The following is a 23,361-nucleotide window of genomic DNA, read 5'->3' as shown; positions in this document are numbered from 1 at the left end:
ATTACATTATGTTATTGTGCATTGTCCTAAAATGTTCCCATGTATAAAAATAAAAGGATTAATTGTACGTAATGATTACATCTGTTTCTGGAGACACAAGTGCATCTTAGCTGCCATCCCAATATATCAGGTGTCTATACGCAGTTAAAATATCAAAAACCTGGACAAACTAAACCAGAGTAAGTCAGAAAATATGTAGGGTTTCATTCAGTTTCATTAAAATGTTTTTGTTTGTGGCTGGTAGATGAACTACCTCTTTATTTTAACTGGTAAATACAGAAGTAAGAAAATAAACTTAAGTAGCAGCGTTTATAACCTCTTCTTGTGAAACTACACACATACCTGTATTTTCTGTACCTAATAATTACTGCAGATAAAGCATCAAAAGTTGTTTTCATTAGATTTTCAACACCAGATTCATATTTATAATAACGACGGAACGCTTTCTTTGGTTCCGCCCGCACGGACGTTTTACGGTGTAACGCAGATGAGGGACGCACGCTGGAGACACTTCCGACACCGTGTATCAACACTGACAGTATTAGTAGTTTTATGTGTTTGCTGCTGAGCAGTAGCGTTAGCCATGGAGTTGTTGGGGGGAGAGTTTGGTGACATGACTCCTCAGGAGCTGGCGGCTCCTGTCAACACTGTAGCGGTGAGTTTGGAGAAACAAGGACAGAAAGTTTCACACCACGAGTCCAGAGAAGGAGCTAGCATGGAGGCTAATAGCTCAGCTAAACATAACAAACCGCTTTAGATGCACAGTGGAGGCGAAGATGGACTGAAGCTGCAGCTAATATTTAAGCTTCTGTTGTTTTATTGTTGGTATTTGTGGAAAAAAGTTGTATTTATTTATTTATTCATTCATTCAGAGCAGAAGTCAAGTAGCAGATAAGAAACATGTTCCTAACTCTGCGTTGAATTATATCTGTAGATTAAACTGTGTAGAAACTATATTGCTTTTTTATGTTTTTTTCTATCTTTCTTTGCAGGAAAAATGGAAACTATTACCAGCCTTCCTTAAGGTAACAGAACACACCTGCCGTGTATCTCTAAATATTCGCAAAAGTTTTAAATATACTACTGGCCAGTTTATTAAGTACACTAGTTAAAACTTATGCATTCCACTATAGCATTGTTGTGCTAAATCTTATCTTCATGAAGGTAATGATATTCAGCATTAGTGGGAGCCGTTGATTCAACTGTGTTTTCATTTTGGAGGCTGTGGTTTGTATATTATTTAATTATATTTGTTTCTATTATTATGACACCGCCATTTTAGTCAGTGGGCTAAATAATAGAAACACTTCTGGGTTTTATTTTTTACTCCAGTTTAACAGCACCACAAACTACATCCTCCTAAATGATCGTCCACTTGATCACCTTTCTTACCGTGTTTCAACACGGTGTTTCAATCATGGAGAGTGATTTAGTGCAAGACAGTTATATTAGGATGGATTTGTTTTCTTTAGTGTACCTAATGAACTGGCAAGTAGGTGTATTTCTTTATTTGTAAGCTACAAACTGTAGTGGGGAAACAAATACAAAAATATTCTATGGTGTGTGGTATTACTGTAATCATACTGTAATCAGTAAATCCAGAATCTGTATTTGGATATAGTATACATATAAACTGTTTTTTTTTTTTTTTTATACTACAACTATACTTCAGTCCGGTATTGCCTCAAAAGCGATCAGTCAATTGTTTATGTTGATTATTTTTGACTATAAGTAATTATTTTGTCACATCTTCAAATGACTTGTTCTTTCCTGCAGACTAAAATCCAAATGCCCTGACATTAAAATATTAAAAACTAAATAAACTCTATAAAACTAAATATTAGTTTCACTTACTTTATTGGCTGATCAGTTCAACACATGATACATCACACACTACATCTTCTCTCTGTGTGTCACCTCCACTCGTCCTTCAGTGTTTGATCTGTTGTGCGCTTCGCAGGTGAAAGGTCTGGTAAAGCAGCACATCGACTCCTTCAACTATTTCATCAATGTGGAGGTAAAACACGACCCCAGCGTGAGTGTTTGTCGTCGCTGGTTCAGTCGCTGCCGGATTTCAATATTAATGTCTTGTTTTCCAGATAAAGAAAATTATGAAAGCCAATGAGAAAATCACGAGTGATGCTGATCCCATGTGGTACCTGAAGTAAGTCAAGCCATCACTGTGCTTTAGTTGTTACTAGAGATGCACCGGATCCAGGTTCCGGATCCGGATCCGGCCGGATAATGGCGTTTTTATGGGGTCCGGTTACTGCCGGATACCTAGCGTGGCAACCGGATCCGGACCCGGAAGAACGTGATTACGCGGTTAATGTTTAGAGAAGCCATCCACTACATTGTGTTAGCAGTCCTCGTCGGAAATGGAAGCAGGGAGCCGAAAAAGTGCTGTGTGGCAGTACTTTAAACTGGTAGAGGGAGATTCAAGTCATGCGATATGCACGCTTTGCTGTCAAAGTTTGTCTCGAGGTAAAAACGTTAAAGTGTACTCAACATCTCCGCTGTTTTACTGCATTATAATGTACAAGCTGATGATCGGAGTAGGATCCGGATCCGGTTCCGGATCCGGCAGGATCTTAAGCAGTGGATCCGGTATCCGGCAGGATCCTAAAAATCAGGATCCGGTGCATCTCTAGTTGTTACTAACACTCTATTATTAACTATTTATTCAGCCACCATAGGAAGATACAGATATAAATCTCTTATTCCAGGTAGTAGCCGTACAGTATAACCACAATAAACACACACGTCATTAAGGGATCGGAATGATAATTATAATTAATTATAAATAAACAAAGGATGGCAACAACACAAGTTAAAAAGCAACAACATTGTTCTATAAAATTGTGGTGCATAATAGGAAAAGTGTTAAGTTAGGTTAAGTTTCGTCTTGTTTCCAGATACCTCAATATCTACGTTGGCATGCCTGATGTTGAAGAAAGCTTCAACGTAACCAGACCGGTGTCTCCTCATGAGGTGAGCTCCATGTGTGGTAACTTGTTATTAGAGGGAACTGGTACAGGTGGTGGCGTGGGCTCAATGCATGCCAGAGGTAAACGCAGAAAAAGACACTTGACTTGAAGCTGCTTGCAGTGGCAGAAGAGCACCTTGTATTTATTATTTAAACACGTATTCAGCTGAGTGAAAGTTATTTGCAAACAATTTTGATAATCGAACAAGAAGAACCACTGCTGTTACTCAAATGTAAGAGGTTTAATGTCATTGTTAATTAATTATTTGTGGGGTTTTTTTTTTGAATGTATAATCAGACACTTACAGTGTTTTTCAGCATGATATGATAAGGTTGAGAAACCACTGTCTGCACATTAAAACAGCTTTATAACATTTCCGATCATTATTACTGAAGTCCAGCTCATCGTTTTTTTGTTTTTTTTTTATTTCCACAGTGTCGTCTCAGAGACATGACCTACTCGGCACCCATCACAGTGGACATAGAGTACACCCGTGGCAGCCAGAGAATCATTCGCAATGCACTACCTATCGGAAGGTATCTGTTTATTTTTTGTTTATTACATAATGTACAAGAGACTAAATCTCTTATCTCCTCGTTTAAAACCTCACCAGCAAAAATCCTTCAGAAAGTGTTTCCATCCTTAATAAACTGACTTTGTTCACGTGTAATAACAATCAACAATTTTACTGAATTTGTAATTATTTGTTTGTTATTAATATGTTTAACCTTTTCTTTGTGTCAGGATGCCAATCATGCTGCGAAGCTCAAACTGTGTCCTCACAGGAAAGACTCCCATGGAGTTTTCAAAACTCAATGAATGTCCTCTGGATCCAGGTATGTGAGTCGCAACACTTTGTTCAGTAAAAATAAGATTGAAGTAAGATTTGCTGCTGATTCTTCTCCTCTTTCATCCCTTCCCTTTTGTTCACAGGGGGTTATTTCATTGTAAAAGGTCAGGAGAAAGTCATCCTGATCCAAGAACAGCTGTCCAAGAATCGAATCATTGTGGAGCAGGACAGGAAGGGCGCAGTCGGAGCCTCGGTCACCAGGTGCTGTAGCAACATCTCAACTAAACCAGAGGCTCGGTCTGATTTTAGATCAGACTATAATACCTGAATATAATACCTCTTAATACCTGAAACTGTCTCAACAGCAAGAAAGACAGATTAATCTCGAACAAGTTTCGCCTTTCCCGTTTGCCTCATTTACTTATATTCAAATGTTTTCCTGTCCCGTTTGTTCCAGCTCCACTCACGAGAAGAAAAGCAGAACTAACATGATTGTAAAACAAGGCCGATTCTACCTGAGACACAACACGCTGTCGGAGGACGCTCCCATCGCCATCATATTCAAGGTAGAAGACGTTTGGATGAGTCCTGACACAGATCAGTGACACTGTGTGCACAGTAGGTGGTGCTATGACACAACTATATGAGTTTAGGTGTTGTTTTTGGAAAAACAAAACCTGCGATTGTTTTCTAAGTAGCTTGGTCTGATTCATTGTCGGTTTTTTTTTCTGAAGACATAAATAATAGATACATCAGAATCAGTGGCTTCAGTCAGATTGAGCTCACGATGAAAATGTCACTTGGACAGCTGGTATCATGAACTTCTTTCCCCTCTGAGGACAGACTTCTCCAAACACGTCACCTTGTGAGCGTCAAGTATCATCACTACACACAGTCTGACACTAGTTTCAATGCTCGCTGTGTTTGCTTGTGCTCGTGTACGTCCTGGGTGACTTGTTCCTCGTGTGTTTGGCAGCGGCTGCAGAGGCGACCTCACATCCACATCAGTTCCCACTGCTTCACATTTCCATAAGCAAATGTCAGCCAACCTTATGACTCCCAGTTCACCTCACCCTCCATGTAAACACACCACCTTATGTCTCGTCGGCTTGATCCAGCTACTGTGTATATTTGACTTCGTGAGGTCTTTATCCGGTTACACAAACAGAAAAATAAAATAAAAAATTTTACATTAAAGCACGCGTTTTCTCCCTCGACCTTTGCGTCTCTTCTCACTTCACATTATAAACAGTTTTCATGTCATCCACGCAGGGTATGGGTGTAGAGAGCGACCAGGAGATAGTGCAGATGATCGGGACAGAGGAGCACGTCATGGCCAGCTTCGCCCCGAGCCTGGAGGAGTGTCAGAAAGCCCAGATCTTCACACAGACTCAGGTACGTCAGTGATCAGTGACCACCAGAACATCATTATTATCGAGTAATACAGATTCTCAGGTCAGTTTATTAGTCTCGGAGGAGCTGTGCTCATGTTCAGGTGGGAGATTTAATCATCTTTTATCTGGAATTATTAAAGACGATGTAAAAATAATGTCATGATTGAAACTAAAATGAAGAAAAACATAAATCCAATGAGAAGGGAAAAATAAAAAACTCCAACTATGTCCAACTCAACTTTTCTCCATTGGCTCATACATATGTATGTAAATGTTTATGACTGCTTGTCCACACAGTTTACACACTATTTAAAATCTTGTTTGCTTTACGGTTATCTATGACCCTGATAAAGCTGAAACGTGTTGTGAGCTGGATGCCCCAAATAATACTACAAGTGTTTCTGGAGTTTTGACCGCTTCGTGTTTCCATCCTTCCTGCTTGCACCTCGTGTTGGAAGTGTCCTCAGAAATGCAAAGCTGGACGAGGACACCGGTGCCGCTCTCGTGTCTGTACAGTAAATGTGAAGCGACAGCCAGCTGATGGTTAGCTTAACTCCGTCTACGAGCGCCTCCACAGCTCGCTAATTGGAGTCCCTGCACGTTGCCGGGCAACCTCACAGTGACACCAAGACTCAGGAAGTCACATAACGCCCCATAAAACCGCCCCGTGTTGTTTTTGCTCCTTGTTTTTTTTTCTTTTTACACATTTTGCAAACGAGATGTGACGTGTTCAATAGTTTATAGGTGGATTTTGTTACTGTTTCCAAGGGAAACTAAGCTAACCTCCTTCATCCGTAGTTTATACGTGACAGATCATCTTATCATGATGCGACATATGTTGTCAAAGTCACATTTAAAATTGTAAAAACAAAACTTTCAAGAGTTTATTTTCTTAGGATTTAGATAACCGCTTATTCACAAAAATCAATAATTAATGATAACACGTTGAGAATACGTCTTGAAGTCCTTAAACAACAGTATTGATTCACTAATGCGTCCATTAAGTCGTTCTGAAGAGCAGGATGTGGTCGTTCAGACGGCCGCTGTCTGTTGACAGAAGGTATTTTCTTTGTCGCTCTGTGATCAGATGACTAAGCTTTTGTCTTACCGGCCAGTTAAGTAACGCTTTCCACGGGTTATTCAGGAGGCCCACGTGTTTTCTTTGACATCTACAGATGAATGCAATCGGCCAATTTGTTTTTCATAAAGATTATGTCGTTAGAGGAGCCACTGATGCATTGATGAGGCCATATTTGCTTCCTAGCAACCGGCCGCCGCTGCTCTCATGTTCCTCTGTCTGCCAGCCTCCATGATGTCTTTTCATGGTATTCACTGGGTCATTGTATTGTGCACAATGAGGCCTAAATCTATATAATTAAAGGCAGATAAGGCTTAAGAAACATTGTTATCAGATTATGATAAGTAATCTGCCTAAACTAAATTTGACTGTCATCTTTTTTTTTTTTTTTTTTTTTTTTGTGACGTAGACACCAGAATCTGAACGCAGCTGATTCCATCAAATAATTTATTTTGATTCCTCTGGATTACACAGCGGTTATGTTTGTTACACAGCTGCCATTAAACTATATATTTTTATATACTTTATGCACCGTGGAGGGGAAGGGTGGGTGGTCCTGGAGAAAGTCTTTGTCCTCATTAACCTTTGACCTTTTCTATAGTTGCGTTGAGGGCTCCAGTTGAACACTGACTCAGGTGTGTGTGACTGTGTGTGCGTATTATGCTCTTTGTGATTCACTTGACTGACCACAAGCCTGATACGTGTGTTGTTTTTTCTGCACATGCTCGTTTTACTCTTTAGCATCTAAGGCCAGATGTCTTTAAGTGGTTAGTTACGTGTCAACCAGGATGGATTCACTTTGTCTGCACTAATAATTATTGAAAACTGTTAAAAGTTTGACTCCGGGACCTTTGTGAAACATCCTTCACCCTCTTTTTCCTCATTGTCCTTCACTTTTCAGCTGCCGGCATCAAATACAGACAACTGGCTCCCAAAATATAATAATTAAATACAGTGTGTTTTCATCAAATGTCTGTTCAGACTCAGAGAACATGATTAATAATCACTTTTTTCGGCACAGAGCTGAATCTGATTTCAGATTTAACAGTTTACATGCGTTGATTGTCTTTGTGTTTTGCCTGGTTATCAGATTACTGGACTAAAATATTCTTTATTCAAACCCAGTCTGGAGACGTTTGTTGTTCTTGCCGATGTCTTTGAGGATTGTCAGTCGTCCAGGTAATGGTAGGTTTAAAATAAGGACTTGTCTGAAGTCTCTGGAAGACATTTCGGCTATCGTGGTAGTAGCTGCTTCGGTTCTGTTGTCTGCTATGTCTTTTCTCTTTTACATTTGTAACGTGATGTGTGATTATTATGAAGTGGAAACGTACTTCAAACCCTAAATTTAAGAGTTGGATCGAGGAAACACATCAGGCTGTATCAAGACGGAGAAGATAAAATGCTCTACAGTGGGCTCTCTAAAAACTTGGTGGATGAGGAAATGCAATTTGGGGGGCGCCTCTTATTTATATGTTTTAAACGATAACTTTGCTCCACTGCTGACGTCTGCTGTGTTTGCTGCTCTGTGTTTCAGGCTCTGAGGTTTCTTGGGAATAAAGTGCGGAGACAGCGCATGTGGGGAGGCCCCAAGAAGACCAAGATGGAGGAAGCCAGGGAGCTGTTAGCATCTCTAATCCTCACACACGTGCCTGTATGTAAACACACAATTATTCTCATTATAATAACTCGTACATTCCCAGTTTCTACTAAAAAAAAACATTTAATATCTTATCTTCAGGTAAAAGAGTTTAACTTTCGAGCCAAGTGTATTTACCTGGCTGTGATGGTTCGGAGGGTGATCCTGGCTCAGGGGGACAACAAGGTGGACGACAGAGATTACTATGGCAACAAACGTCTGGAGTTGGCCGGACAGGTAAACCTCAACACACCATGTGGTTTAATTGTCTTTATTTAATCCTCTATTGGGATGCTTTTATATTACGAGACAAAAACGTCATGTTTGCTGATCAACAGGAAACTGAATGAGCCTGAGTTCAGATCTGACATTACAGACCCCCTAGTGAACTGGCTGGTCATTCTTTTAATTCATTTCTGTTACCTGAAAGGTGTTTATTGCCTTTTCTTTACTCACAGAGCCACTGCAAAACAAAAACACGAGTAATAATAATATCCAGAAATACACCAATAGCGCTCTCATGCCTCAGAGTGAATGGATCACAGCGCTGCTCCGGCGGACAGCGGCGGCTCCAGCCCTGATCTCTCACCTGCATCTTTGTTCCTGCCACCTTCTTTTAATAAGACTCTCATTATTTTCCCTCAGCTTTGTTTTTCCCTGTTTTGTTTTCCTCCCTCCTCCCCCCTTGTAGTTCAGCCTGGCTTTGTCAGGAGAGAGATATGCGGTGGCACCAAAATCCTGAGGCTGTGGAAGCATGGGGATTTTTCAGCACCGTGACAATAGAAATGCTGCCTTGACTGGAGCGATTGAGCTAATCCGCAGGGCCCGGCTCTGATAATGTAATTACTGCTGTCTTAAGGCCTTTAATTTCCCCCCCAACCTGCTCTGTATAAGGAGCAGGAGATGGGAGGGGTGGGGGTACACAGAGCCTTCTTTCAATAGGGGGCTTACACACTAACAACGCCAGCAATCTCCTCACTCTCCAATTATGGTTCCCTGACATTCAACTAATTGGCCTGGCTGCGCAACGGAAGCTTAATTTCTTTATTAATTTCAAGCAGCGCTGCCTGTTTGTTTTGATGTATGCTAATGCACAGAGTGGGTGGGGGTTGTGAGAGAGGTTGCCTCCTGTGGGCCCGACGGAGGAGGACAGGGACCCGGGACGGAGGCCAGGTCAGGCTTATTTGTAAGCCGCCACACCTGGTTATTCAAGCCGCCAGTAAACGCACCTCAGCGCTGATTAGAGACGCGAACAGATGTGTCGTTGCAGGAGACATGAAAGTGAAATCATTGTTCCTCTTCAGCAGACTTGACTTGACAAAAGTTCTCTGCGTCTGTTTCAGCTCCTGTCTCTGCTGTTTGAAGACCTGTTTAAAAAGTTCAACTCCGAGCTGAAGAAAATCGCCGACCAGATCATCCCCAAGCAGAGAGCAGCTCAGTTTGATGTGGTCAAGCACATGCGGCAGGATCAGATCACCAACGGCATGGTCAACGCCATCTCCACGGTGAGTGTGAGCGAGTCAGAGACAATAATGTGAAGAGATAATTGAATAGAAAGCATGCAGCGCTCTCCCCTGGTGGAGCCGGGTTTAAATCCCTGTGCCAACAAACATCTGGCCTGCAGAAGAATCTGTGAGCAGTGAGTCTCTGCCAGCTCTGTCTCTGTTGATTGTGTTGGAGCAGACACAGAAGTAATTATATATTTTATTCACTTTTTCTTATCCTAAATGTCATTGGCTTCATTTACATGTGCAGACACAAACTTTTTGACTGGATAAATCTCATTTATTCATGTTTTTTTATTTTAATTTACAGTGCAGAGAGTAAAGTAAAATATGAACCAAAGTCTGGTTTTCTCTGTCCACAGGGGAACTGGTCTCTGAAGAGATTCAAGATGGACCGTCAGGGCGTCACCCAGGTCCTGTCTCGTCTCTCCTACATTTCGGCTCTCGGCATGATGACCAGGATCTCCTCCCAGTTTGAGAAGACCAGGAAGGTCAGCGGACCGCGCTCCCTGCAGCCGTCCCAGTGGGGCATGCTGTGTCCGTCTGACACTCCCGAGGGAGAGGTGAGTGGGCTGCAGCGACCACACCTGAGCTGAGCTGGTGACACAGTCTGGAGGTTAAAGAAAGACCACCTCTGTGTGAACACAAACATCTCTCTGTGGTTCACATCTAAAAGCTAAAAGTATTCATGGAACAGAGCTGTTAATGATACGTGTAAAGCAGCCTGTGATTATTATTAATTTCTTGAGCAAATGTTCAGTTATTTAGTCTATAAAGCATCAAAAAATAACACACTGGCCCACACTGAAACACAATAATGATATTAAACAATGAACAAACCTACATATTTGAGAATGAGAAGCAGGAACCAGCAACAATGGTTGATAATTAGGATAAAATGTGGTTTAAATATTGTGTTACCTGGCCTTCCAATGAGTGTAACCAGATGTACAATGCTGTGAATGTGTTCGAATATGTTCACTGGAAACTTCTAAAAACACATAATTTTTTGTTAGATAACAACTTTTAACGTCTTCATATGTTGTAAATTTACATATGTGCTGAAAAATACAGATCTCGTGGCATTTTGTTCTCTTCAACGTCTCGTTTAATGTGTTTAAAGTTTGATCAGATTTCATAGAATCACAGTTTTCTCGCGGAAAATAAAAAGAAGAAAGCGTGAGAAGTGAGCAAATACTAAATTTAGTTATTTGCATTCATTAAAATCCATTAAATGTTCACATTGAAGAAGATCTGATGTCATTTCACTCCTGTCTTGGTTAAAGTGTCCAGTCAAAAGAAACAAGGGGAAGTTATGAACAGGAGACCCCCTAAAGCTAAACTTGTTATCGCATCAAAGCTCTTGGACAAACCGATATGGTTTTGGTTTTCACAAAGTATGTGTTCCTTTGTGTTTCCATGTGGATAATATCAGACTACATATATGTGTGCGTTCGTAGGCCTGCGGTCTGGTAAAGAACTTGGCTCTGATGACGCACATCACCACCGACATGGAGGACGGCCCCATCATCAAACTGGCCTTCAACCTCGGGGTAGAGGACGTCAACCTGCTGTGTGGAGAGGAGCTCTCCTACCCGAGCGTCTTCCTTGTCTTCCTCAATGGTAAAACTCCTCCGCACCATTCGAGCTAATAAATAAATAAATAAATAAATAAATAAATAAATAACCAGAGAGAGAGAGACAATTAACAGTGGATGCTGCTGCTTTAGATCACTTGAAAAGAAACTCTAATCCTCCGTGTTTTGAATGCATTGCTTATGAACATGAAGGGCAAAATATTCTGTTTAGTTTACAGAAGGTAATTTTGTATTTTGCAGGGGCGCTGATAAGTCGTTAATTTCACGGCAGCAGTAGGTATTATTCTTGAGTCACAACTCGGGCCCTTAATTACTGTATATGTTTGTCTCGCCACTGATAACTGTCAAATTATATTAGCTGCCATAGCTTTTAATTAGTTGCTAGCAGCAGGTGTCAAAGCCCTTCAGAGTGTGTTCAGTGCACATGTGCCCTCACACAGAGGCAGAGCACAGTGTCTCCTCTGTTCTCCAGTCATTTGTCTGTCAGCCTTGATATGAACAAACCCCTGCAGGCAGTTTGAGCTCAGCTTTCTCCAGTCGTCCAGGTTCAGAGTACGCTGCTGTGCTTCTAAACCGCCTCTTTCTTCCCATTTGGAGTTTATGCATGTGAGTGTTTGAGTAAAAAAATCAGCTGTGATTTTGCTCGCTCAAACAAAAATGCCACAAATTCTTAAAATGTTCAAATGTACAGGATAGTAAACAGACTATTTGATGAGTTTAGCTGTAGGTGTTGTCTTACGTTGTGATGCAAGTTGATTAATAAAGGAAATAACTGACATAAATGTAAATTACAATCATGAGTTGCTGCAGCGTAGTTCCACCAGTCTGTCTGTGTTACGTCCACAGGTAACATCCTCGGTGTGATTCGAGACCACCATAAGCTGGTCAGCACTTTCAGGCTGATGCGCAGGGCGGGCTTCATCAACGAGTTTGTGTCGATCTCCACCAACATGACCGACCGCTGCGTCTACATCTCGTCTGATGGAGGACGCCTCTGCAGGTAGGGAGGACTAAAAAAAACACCTTGTGGTTCAGGTTTCTGTCTTAATGGTTAAGGAAAAAACACAGAGATGCCTCTGTCGTTTAACACTGCTCTGCTTTTTGGTTGTGTTGTACAGGCCGTACATCATAGTGAAGAAGGGGGTACCGATGGTGAAAAACAAACACATTGAAGATTTGTCTCAGGGCTACAGGTGAGGCCGAGAGTCTACATATTTTATTTCTGCCTTTTTATGCACAGAGACGACCAAACAGGAAATCCAACCTCAGCCAAAAAAACACAAGAAAACTCATTAATTCATTATTTTTAGTCTTTTTTGTTGTGGTCAGATAAGATGTAGGATCTTCAGAATCATCTGATTTGATTATTTCTGACTCCAGAACCTTTGAGGATTTCCTGCACGAAGGCCTGGTGGAGTATCTGGACGTCAATGAGGAGAACGACTGTCAGATCGCCCTTTATGAACACATGATTAACAAGTGAGCGATTCAGCCGACATTAAAGGGGAACTACTGTTTTTTACAACCTGGACCTTATTTCTGGCATAAAATACGATCGTTTACTCACCCATATAGCTTTTGTGTAATTTGTAGTCAATCGGGAGATGTTTAGATCAGTTTATATCCATATAGTTGGAGTGACTGGGGCACCGGACCGCAGCCTTTAAATAACACATTATCTGCCACGAAACTCGTTCGTTTCACCAATATTCGCGCACCCGCGATGGTCAGCTTGTTTACTTGTAATTTTCTACTGCTAGTTCTTTGCAACATGGCTGAATATTTTTCCAAATTTTGAGGTTGTGGACGAACCATAGCAGTAGCAAATTACAGCCGACCGTTAAGGGTGCACGCGGCGCTCAGAGATGACATCGTCCATGTCAGAAGACATCATGATGATGATAACAGGTTACTCCGGACTCAACGGGGAATAGCACTAGCGTACAATAACAAAATATTGGTGAAATGAAGAAGTTTCACGGCAGATAATCCATTATTTAGAGGCTGCGTTCCGGTGCCCCAATCACTCCCACTATATGGATATACGCAGATCTAAATATCTACCGACTGACTATAAATACACAAAAGTTATATGGGTGAGCAAACGATCGTATTTTACCTTTTAGAGATAAGGTCCAGGTTGTAAAAAACAGTAGTTCCCCTTTAAACTACGGGAAAAGATCCTCCTGATTTATGTCACTTTTTCTTTTACATTTTGTTTCTTTAGAGAGACAACACACTTGGAGATCGAGCCCTTCACGCTGCTTGGAGTGTGCGCCGGCCTCATTCCCTACCCCCACCACAACCAGTCGCCCAGGAACACATACCAGTGCGCTATGGGCAAGCAGGCGATGGGTAAGACTCAGCTGAGCAGGTAGCTTCAGTCAGCTCGTTAAACTGTGAAGATCTCCAATCCTTTCTCAAACATCCTCCACACAGCTGCAGAGCTTACGTCTCTTCACACTTACAGTAGTTTAATCTCACACGAACACTGCTCTTAAGCCTCCTAAATCTGCTGCTTCAGAGTTTTATTTGCACGAGTTAAAATCATACAAAAGGCCATTAGAATAACAAACGGTATCGATACAAGCAGCCTGCTGGTTCGTCTCCCCCCAAAAAACTCTGCTCCTGTGCTACTTCTTGTCAGAATACATTTGTATGTGTGATTGAGTGTTTGTCTTATATGTGTGTGTGTGTGTGTGTGTGTGTGCGTCTGTGTGTGTATGCGCATGGACATCAAACATGGGGCGCTTGCGTAGGTTCTCCATTGTGCTGTGTGTGCGGAGGCCCTTTCCCTGCCAGTCACCCAGAGTGTCATTAGCAATTCATTGTGTCTGCTCTGGCTGTGCTCAGGGGGTCAGTGTGCTCAGCTGCAAAAGACCACAGAGTGTGCACCCGAAAGCTCCTTGGTAACCAAAACTTCCCCAAACGGCCCTGCTAACATTCGTAAGGGCCGCGATCACCCCCACCCCGCCGTTTCACCTCCGTCCGTCCCCTCTTCCCCTCCCCCTATCTTTACAAAAACACAGACTGGAACTATATTTGGCCCAATATCCTCTGCCTTGTCTGTTTTGTGTGGACAGCCCTATACATGTGCTAATCTGGCTGTGTGGCCCGGGCCTATTATCACAGACTCTGTGCTTGTAGCCTGATTGTCAAGTAATAGCATCTGACAAATGTCAAGGCTTCCAGGGAGGCCAGGCTTTATGCCATAACTCGCCTCGTTCCTGCACTGCTTTGAGACGGTGCATCCAGACAGGATGATAAATCAAACAAGCTTTAAACATCCTGAAAACTGTTCTTTTATTAAACTAAACACTCCAGGAGTCTGAAGTTTCTGCTTGTTTCATCTCTCCAGGAACCATCGGCTACAACCAGAGGAACCGCATTGACACGCTGATGTACCTGCTGGCATATCCTCAGAGGCCGATGGTCAAAACTAAAACCATCGAGCTGATTGACTTTGAGAAGCTGCCGGCCGGTCAGAACGCCACCGTGGCCGTGATGAGCTACAGCGGCTACGACATTGAGGACGCTCTGGTCCTCAACAAAGCATCGCTCGACAGAGGTGCTGTTCTCAAAATTCAGCGTGTGTCTCTGCTTTAATAGATTTCTGTCTGTGTTAGTTTTAGTTTAAGACAACGTGTTATCAAGTGTATCAGCAACCAGTCCGGGCAGCGGAGAGAAGTGTCTGAACTTGAATATGTTTCCATCCAGGATTTGGACGGTGCCTCGTCTATAAAAATGCCAAGTGCACACTGCGGCGTTACACCAACCAGACCTTTGACAAGGTGATGGGGCCCATGCTGGATGCCGCCACACGAAAACCCATCTGGAGGCACAGCATCCTGGATGCTGATGGTATCTGCTCCCCAGGTGAGTAGCAGCAGGACTGGAGGAGGCCCAGCATGCTTTGCTGCTCCTCACCACACTCTAAAGCGCCAATAGAGGTGACTGATTATATCATAAATAATTCACAGGATTTACTTTTCACTGATGTGTCTCTAAACAATCATTGTTACTCCGGTCTGCAGACATTTAAGGACTCATGAATGGATACCTTATCTAATGTTATGTAGTTCCTGGTGAAACTTGATGCTCACTCAGGGGTAAAGAGGATTGGATTTAAAAAGAGGCTCAGAGGAATACATTTTATAGTCAATGTTGTGATTGCATCCTGGAGATAGATTGAGTTTATGACCACTTGTTTAACTTAAGAGTCATAGATTTACATGAAATGGAAGGAGCCATCTTTATCATGACTCTGTTTTGTGTTGACATCCAACTAAACAGTACCACGGTGCAGAGTCACTCAGCACATTTTACATGCTTTGAGAGCTAGATAGTATGAAATCCTGGTCATTGTACCTGGACTGCTTTAAAAACTAGCTGTGAGAGAGTTAAAGGGGAACTACTGTTTTTTACAACCTGGACCTTATTTCTGGCATAAAATATCGTTTACTCACCAATATAACTTTTGTGTAATTTGTAGTCCTTCGGGAGATATCCAAGCTTGTTTACTTGTATACTTGTAATCTGCTACTGCTATGGTTCGTCCACAACCTCAGAATCGGAAAAATATTCAGCCATGTTGCAAAAAAATAGCAAATTACAGGTAAGCAAGCATCATCCAGGTTAGAAGACATCATCCAGGGTCTGTAGGCCAATCTACAGACCCTGGATGATGATAACAGGTAACTCCAGACTCAACGGGGAATAGCAGTTGTGTACAAAAACAAAATATTGGTGAAATGAACGGGTTTCGTGGCAGATAATGCATTATTTAGAGGCTCTGTTTCGGGGCCCCAATCACTCCCACTATATGGATATACGCAGATGTAAATATCTGACGAACAACTCCAAATTACACAAAAGTTATATGGGCGAGTAAACAATCGTATTTTATGCCAGAAATAAGGTACAGGTTGTAAAAAACAGTAGTTCCCCTTTAAATAAAAACAAAAAATAGAGACACACGTCTGTTCCTGATCTTTGTTCAGGATATAATCCAGATTAGGAAAAAAAAATGCAAGACACCACATGTAAATAAAGCATCTAATGGACATTTGATGACAGTTTGATGTATCTTCTATGGCTCAGGTGAGAGGGTGGAGAACAAGCAGGTGTTGGTGAACAAATCTATGCCAACTGTCACCCAGACACCACTGGAGGGCAGTACCCAGCCAGGCCAGCCCCAGTACAGAGATGTGCCCATCAGGTGAGTGTATTTCAACACCACACCCACCCACTGTGACCTCAGCTTGTGCCACCTAGACGTAATTGTTCGGCTTCTTATACATGTAAAGAAAACCAGGTAACCGTCTTCTTGTTTGCAGCTATAAGGGCTCGACAGACTCTTACATCGAGAAGGTGATGATCTCGTCCAACGCTGAAGACGCTTTCCTCATCAAGATCCTCCTGAGACAGACCAGGAGACCAGAGATAGGAGACAAATTCAGCAGTCGACACGGACAGAAAGGTGCAGACGTCAGCGCACCTGTCAAACCTGCACAGAGAACACAAAGGGTCATATTCATGTCCACCACTTCAAAGTTCACTGCACCACTTCAAATTGAACCTGTTGCTAATGATTGTGAACGACTAGACATAACAAAAAAAAAAAAAAGAAAATGGTCGTCTCTGTGCTGGAGCATTTGTTGAGTCAAGTCCCAGTAGCTGTTGCTCTGTCACTGCCCCCTGTCCTCATCTTTCAAGAGCTCTTTTCAATTAATTGGCTCTTTGTCCTGTGCCAGACTATGCAAATTTATTACACCCCAGCAGTATTCTGCTGCTGCTGCTGGGGAAAAAGTGTTTACAACCTCTATTGTTTTGCAGCACCTCCCCTATAGAGGGCTTGTATGATGTTTTAATCAAAAAGCTAACTGGCGCCATGCATAATTTACTCTCTTCATTAACACGGTGGGCACTGGGCGGTCAGCTCAGGATGGGACAATGTCTTCTGTCTCAGATAGTGACGGAGGGAGAGGGGTCACGGTGGGGTTAGCCGGAGGAGATCTGGATGGAAACGCCCCAGATGTGCAGCAGATACTTTTTAATCTGAGCTCCTTACAGTTAGGTGTTCGGTCTCTTTAGAGACGTGTAAAAACAACATTTTTGATCCGTCTTAGGAATAAACACATTTTCTTGGCAAACGCTGTAAACGAATCCTAAATCAACATATATAATAGTTTAATTAGAAGTGAATTTGGCTGCAGTGATGGATTTCCCTGCTACTCATGACTAGTCTCATAAGTCCTGGTCAGCAGAGCAGAATAAGTTAATTATTTACCGGTCACACACACACACACACGCACGCACACACACACAGCTGTGGAGGTGGGGGAAGAGGTGGAGGGGTTGTCAGTAGTGGGGGCCTATTGTGCAGGGCCGCCACTGTGGAGCTGTATGAGCTGTGATGGAGGGCTCTGGACTCTGGCTGTTGTCTTGCCTTTCTCTGCTGATTTCATGCCTCTTTTATCATTCACTTTCACACAAAACAAACAACACCGAGGATGTCTGTTGTTAGGACTAGTGTCTCTCTCTCTCTCTCTCTCTCCTCTCCCTCTCTCTCTCTCTCTCTCTCTCTCTGGCTCTTTCCCTTCAACTTCTCCAACATTTTCCACTTCTTTCCTCCTCCTCTCGCTCCTCTTTCATCCTGTGTTCACCCTGATATTCAACCTTTCTCCCTTTTTATTTTCCTCTGGCTCGGCCTCACTCGCCTTTTCTTTTCACCTTCTTCCTGCTGTTGGATGACTTTCCAGTAAATCTCTGCACTCGTTCCCAGTCAACATCCTGTTGCAACATCCTGTACGAGGCATCAGCAGTCCGCGGCGCGCTGCGTCTCCCGACTTGGTCGGCTAATAGTGAATTTTTCCCACGTGCACTGATTCAATTTCTCCTCTCCAGTTGATCCCCTCCACTTCCTCTTAGTTGAGCTAAAAAGTCATGGGTGTGTAATCCTGGTCTCCCTGTCCAGCTAAGCACCTTTCTCCACTTCCTGCTCTCCTTCTCCTCACTCCTTTTTCTTTTTTCTTTTTTTTTTCATTTGCAAATGGGCCTACAATCTGTTTACCCTGGCCAGGGAAGAGTGCTTCGGCCCCTCGGCAAACATTTGCGCTCACACTTAAACTCCAGGCTACCAGGGTGCTTGTCCCCCACATCATGTGAGTCAAAAGAGGACCCTGTCTGTCCACATGAGCATGGAAATGTCATGCTCCGGCAGAGGTCCACACAGAGCCTCCCAGCACAAACACAGACGACAAAACAGTTTTACTAGAAGTCAGTCCAAACTGCTCAGTTTAGTTTAGAGGACGAATCATTTAATGGTGAAAATGTAAGATGGCGGCGCAGCTTCTACACTTAAAGATGAAACATTTTGCCTTAATGTCTTTGATTTACATGTTTTGTCCAACCGACTGTCCAAAATCAAAGATATTCAGTTTAGAAGAGTTAAAAAAACAGAAAAGTTACCCAAGAAAAGTGACAATTATCTGATTTTATGTCTATGACTGCTTAAATTTAAGGACTTTTTATATTTATTGCCACTCACGTGTCTGTAGAAGCACCGTTACCCTACTTAAATGTGGGGTTTTTTTCTGTGTTTCAGGTGTTTGTGGACTCATTGTCCCTCAGGAGGACATGCCGTTCTGTGACACAGGCATCTGTCCAGATATCATCATGAACCCTCACGGATATCCCTCCAGAATGACGGTACGTGTTGTCACGGCTGTGCAAGGAGATACCTCACAGGCCAACACATTAATCTGCAGATTATTTTCTCAACTAAACATTTTGTTTAGTTGAGAAAATGTAAAATATGCACAACAATACCCAGAGATATTTTATTTATTACTTCCTTTATAAATGAATTAATTGTTTGGTCTGTTAAATCTAGAAAATAGTGAAAAATTCTCCCTTTGACTTTGTTTTATTTGATAGCACTAAAACTTTTTTCAGATAAGCTATCAAATGTGAGCAGCTATTATATTTATTTATTTATTTATTGGCCCTTGCTTTATTAATAATCGACTCATCATTTCAGCTCTAATATTCTGTGCAACATTTGGAGAATAGGTGTTGATCTGACGGCTAAATCCAGGACCTGTAGTCGGTCATTATTTGTGATTCTTGGCCGTGAGTTCAGTCTGAATCACCTCCGTGTTGACTGTCGCTCTTCATAAGTTTGTGTCGGCCCTTCTGAGACAAAAACCCTCATTATGCCCGCTCCTCTCCTCTCTGGGTTATCATTGGCTTCCAGAGCACACGTCCATTGACGCCGTTAAGCGGCAATCTTACTGTTAACAAACGGATATTTGTTGCTGCGGAGACGGCTGCCAGCGAAGCCGCCGCCTGTAGCGGTGTGTGTGGAAGTTTTATCAAACATGCTCGGTACATCTGAACTGTAGGATGGTGCTGAATGTGAATGACATGAGACTTGGCCCCGTTTCTGGCCTGCTTTTTTGTCTCCTACACTGTAAAAACCTGAATGATCTTTACGGCGGAGGTTGTCAGTGCCAGTGTGTTTGCCGGCTCTGGTTGCCATGGAACAGTCTCAGCAATGTTGGGCTCGGGAGGATGTTTCTGTGGCCTGAGAGTGATATGAGAGTAGGTGTTTCCTTTTATGTGATGGGGTCAGGGGTCCTCTGGCTGCGACCTCGGTGGAATTGTTGAAATCAGTCATCCTTAGACTGCTGTCCCCGACCCCGAGGGGTACATGTGTAATCTAATCTCACCCACAATATCAACATTTGGTGCCAGGAGATGATTTAAATCATAAAAGATTTATGTTATGAACATGAACATTGTTCTGTTTCCTGGACTTTATCAGGTGGGGAAGTTGATCGAGCTGCTGGCTGGGAAGGCGGGAGTCTTGGACGGACGGTTTCACTACGGGACGGCCTTTGGAGGCAGCAAAGTGAAGGATGTGTGTGAGGATCTGATCCGTTATGGATACAACTACCAGGGCAAAGACTACGTCACATCAGGAATCACGGGGTAATAAAAAGATCGTGTCTCATCTCAGAAACATGTCACATTATAGGTGAAATGTTCACATTTGTAGATTTGTTTTCTTAATGACTGTTGACCACATTTTGTTTTTTCACCAAGGAAAATATCATCCCACACTTTTCTCAAATTACATGTGATGTAGTTATTTCTTTTAAAATTCTCACAATTTGTTATTTCCTGTCTCTCCAGGCTGCACATATGTAAACATTCATTAATTTCTCATGCCTTGTGTGTGTGTGTTTGTTTTAATACTTAAAGATCATGTGATCAACCAACGACCTTCTGATGATCTGATGCGTAGATGATAATTTCAGGCTTGTTTTTCTATTTTTGTGGTTCATGCAACATCGCTTGTTCCAGAAAAAAATCTTGCCAACCATATATATTGAATGTAGGATGTCCAACATCCCAGAGACGCCTGAACGCACCATGATGACGTTTTTAAAGCAGCCACAGCTCAGTAGTGCAGCTTCTCTTAAAGTCTATATTATTATCTGTGCCTTTTTTATTATGATAAATTATTTTCTGCATCTTAGAGGGTACCTGATTAAAATATTTATATTGTATTGTTCATTAGATATTTATAGATGCTTTGACTTCTGTATTGTCCTCAGAGAGCCTCTGGAGGCGTACATCTACTTTGGACCAGTGTATTATCAGAAGCTGAAGCACATGGTTCTTGACAAGATGCACGCCAGAGCCCGTGGCCCCAGAGCCGTTCTCACCAGGTAACATGAAATAGTTTCTAAACTCAACTTCTCGGACAGAGTGACTACAACTATTACTGTAAATCTAATCTTCTCTTTATTTCCCGCTGACAGGCAGCCCACGGAGGGCCGCTCAAGAGACGGAGGTCTGCGTCTGGGCGAGATGGAGCGTGACTGTCTGATCGGCTACGGAGCGAGCATGTTGCTCCTGGAGCGCCTCATGATCTCCAGTGATGCCTTCGAGGTGGACGTGTGTAATCAGTGTGGCCTGTTAGGATACTCTGGGTGGTGAGTTAAGCAGCTGATCTGAAAGTGGTGCTTCTGGTCATCAGTTTTTTTATGGATGCTAATCAAAAGTATGAACTCTGAACATCAGAGCATGGCCCCGGTGGTCATTAATACGTCTGTTTCTGTGTTACAGGTGTCACTACTGTAAGTCGTCCTGCCACGTTTCCTCGCTGCGGATCCCGTACGCCTGTAAGCTGCTGTTCCAGGAGCTGCAGTCCATGAACATCATCCCTCGACTCAAACTGTCGCGCTACAACGAGTGAACAGGACAGGGACAGAATCAGTGTGTGAGTGAAAAGGTTCAGAGTCAGAGATATCTAAGTTAATGAATGTGGAAAACATTTAGTTTGAGCTTTAAGGGAGAGAAACAGGACATTTTGGTTGATGTTCTCAACATAGGACATGTTTTTCCTGTTGGTCATCTTTGTTGATACTTTCTCACCACTATTCTTTTTGTATGTGTACATAATAAACACAAAACCATCATTTTGTATTCAGCTGCTGTCTGTTGTAATTAATTACAGATATTAAAACGGATGCTCACTTTGATCATTAATAACACATAATGAAAAGTAGCTGCACCTGTAAATACGAGCACTGGTTTTATATGATTAAAAGATTAAAAATAGGATTTAAAAAAAATTTTTTTTACGTCCTCTCGATCTACATTTGTTAAAATAACAAAAGGTGTTATTTAAAGAGCAATGCTTGTCGGGTAAAGCAGCTGAAGTACAAACTGACTCATGGTGCATTCATGTACTCCTTAGAAAGCTCCAAAATCTCAAAATCTGATATTTGACAGCAGCGATTTGTTTTAAATTCTACCACATAAGACAAACGGAAGGTAATAATTTAGTTTTTATCAGCAAGAAAATCTAAAGAGAGTGAGAGAGATGCTCAAAATCCTTCTCACAGTATTAAGATGAGAGAAAATAAGTGTATTATTATAGATAGATAGATAATAAACAATGAACAGTTTATTCTGCTGCCACATATTATACGACAAAACTCAAACTGATGTCAGTCACTGATTTTTCTTTATTTTTCTGATTATTGGATGAAACATTACTCTTATAAGGTAAAATATTTAACAATGTTGTCGTCTTTTTGTTTTATCTGATCAAAATATTCAGTTTTAAATTCACATTTTAGAAGCTTGAACTCTAAAAAGTGTCTCAAAATGATTAATCAGTTATATTTAATATCACATCCTGAAAATAAATACTTAATTATCACCCACCCCTTTATTTAACTGACACCCCAGATTGATTTAATAACATCAAAAAGACACTTGCTGGTTAGAAAAGCTCCAGTTTTTACATTCTGAGTTGATTTGCGTGTCTCATTAGAGAGAAGACGACCGCTTGCATTTAAATTTCACGTGACGAGTGCAGACAGCTGGACGCTCGACGCAGCGGCGTTCGGTGACGAGGCCGAAACGTGCGCAGGTCGTCGGCCTCGTTGTTATATCAGCAGTGAAGAGAGCTGCTTTGAGTCGTGAGGTTTCCTCTTTGGAAGCAAAGCCTTAATGCCACCAACATGTCGCTGTATGTAGCGTAACCATACCCCCCACTCGCGCATACACACACAACTCAATTGGGGCCTTTTCACCAAACAAAGGCAGAACACATCCGATTGTGCGGGCAGAGTGTGCGAGAATGGGAAGCATGGAAGAGGCTCTTTTGGTGGCTGCACCTGTCCTATTTTATGAGCTTCTAATAAGCAGATAAGAGGAAAAAACACCGGTCCACCTTCTTCTTATTATTAGACTGAAATTAATTAGATCCTGCGTTGAGGTCACGGCTTTGTGTCATGAGTCGTTAATGTGTAATTGTAGATTTTAAGGTTTTTTTTTTTTTTGAATGCATGAAAAATGATGTTTGTTTTGACCTTTCACTTATTCCAGCAGCTTTTTTTTTATTATTATTATTCCTGTATGAGTCTGAAGAAGCTCATGCCCCTTCTAACAAAGTCTGACCTTGTGCACATGTGATGTAGCTGCCGCCCCGTCCCGCCCTTGCTCACAGGTGCCCCGCACGCTGCGTGTTGGTGAGTATCACCAGCGGTGCCCACGCCTGCGCACTGGAAGAGAAAGTCCTCCTTTGCTGTCCGTGGTGTGGTGAGTAATTCAGCCATAATCCGCCTTTCTCCTCTCCCCTCTTCTTTCCCCTCTCCTCTCCCCCTCTCCTGCGGTTCCATTCATATTCTAATCACAGCTTTCCCTTCTCCAGCTCTCAGGCACTCCATCAGAGCCCTCCCAGCCTCGGGCTTTGCACTTTTACTTCCCCCCCTTTGTGACCGTTCCCTCTTCTCAGAGGCACACCAAAAATAAGGTTGCCACAGCGAAAGAGTGAGCGAAAAAGAGGTGA

At 42.3% G+C, this 23,361-nt stretch overlaps 1 protein-coding gene across 1 annotated transcript; it reads left to right on the top strand.

The window, feature by feature from the left end:
• The first annotated feature begins 31 nt into the window (after window positions 1-31).
• polr3b (polymerase (RNA) III (DNA directed) polypeptide B) lies at window positions 32-21,884 on the top strand. The gene is made up of 28 exons (XM_084555861.1): window positions 32-655; window positions 993-1,025; window positions 1,961-2,017; window positions 2,100-2,164; window positions 2,916-2,991; window positions 3,423-3,523; window positions 3,732-3,823; window positions 3,921-4,038; window positions 4,235-4,343; window positions 5,050-5,172; window positions 7,784-7,900; window positions 7,988-8,122; window positions 9,229-9,390; window positions 9,753-9,953; window positions 10,851-11,013; window positions 11,835-11,988; window positions 12,107-12,181; window positions 12,369-12,467; window positions 13,216-13,343; window positions 14,347-14,556; window positions 14,706-14,864; window positions 16,089-16,206; window positions 16,325-16,467; window positions 18,595-18,698; window positions 19,816-19,982; window positions 20,612-20,725; window positions 20,819-20,992; window positions 21,126-21,884. The coding sequence occupies exons 1-28, from the start codon at window positions 584-586 to the stop codon at window positions 21,253-21,255; spliced, it is 3,399 nt and encodes a 1,132-aa protein (XP_084411987.1). The 5' UTR covers window positions 32-583; the 3' UTR covers window positions 21,256-21,884.
• The last annotated feature ends 1,477 nt before the right edge of the window (window positions 21,885-23,361 follow it).

This window comes from Chelon labrosus (assembly GCF_963514085.1).
Source record: "Chelon labrosus genome assembly, chromosome: 11".
NCBI classification, from domain to species: domain Eukaryota; kingdom Metazoa; phylum Chordata; class Actinopteri; order Mugiliformes; family Mugilidae; genus Chelon; species Chelon labrosus.
Note: the sequence above shows the minus strand (reverse complement) of the source record. Positions and strands in the feature narration are given on the sequence as shown.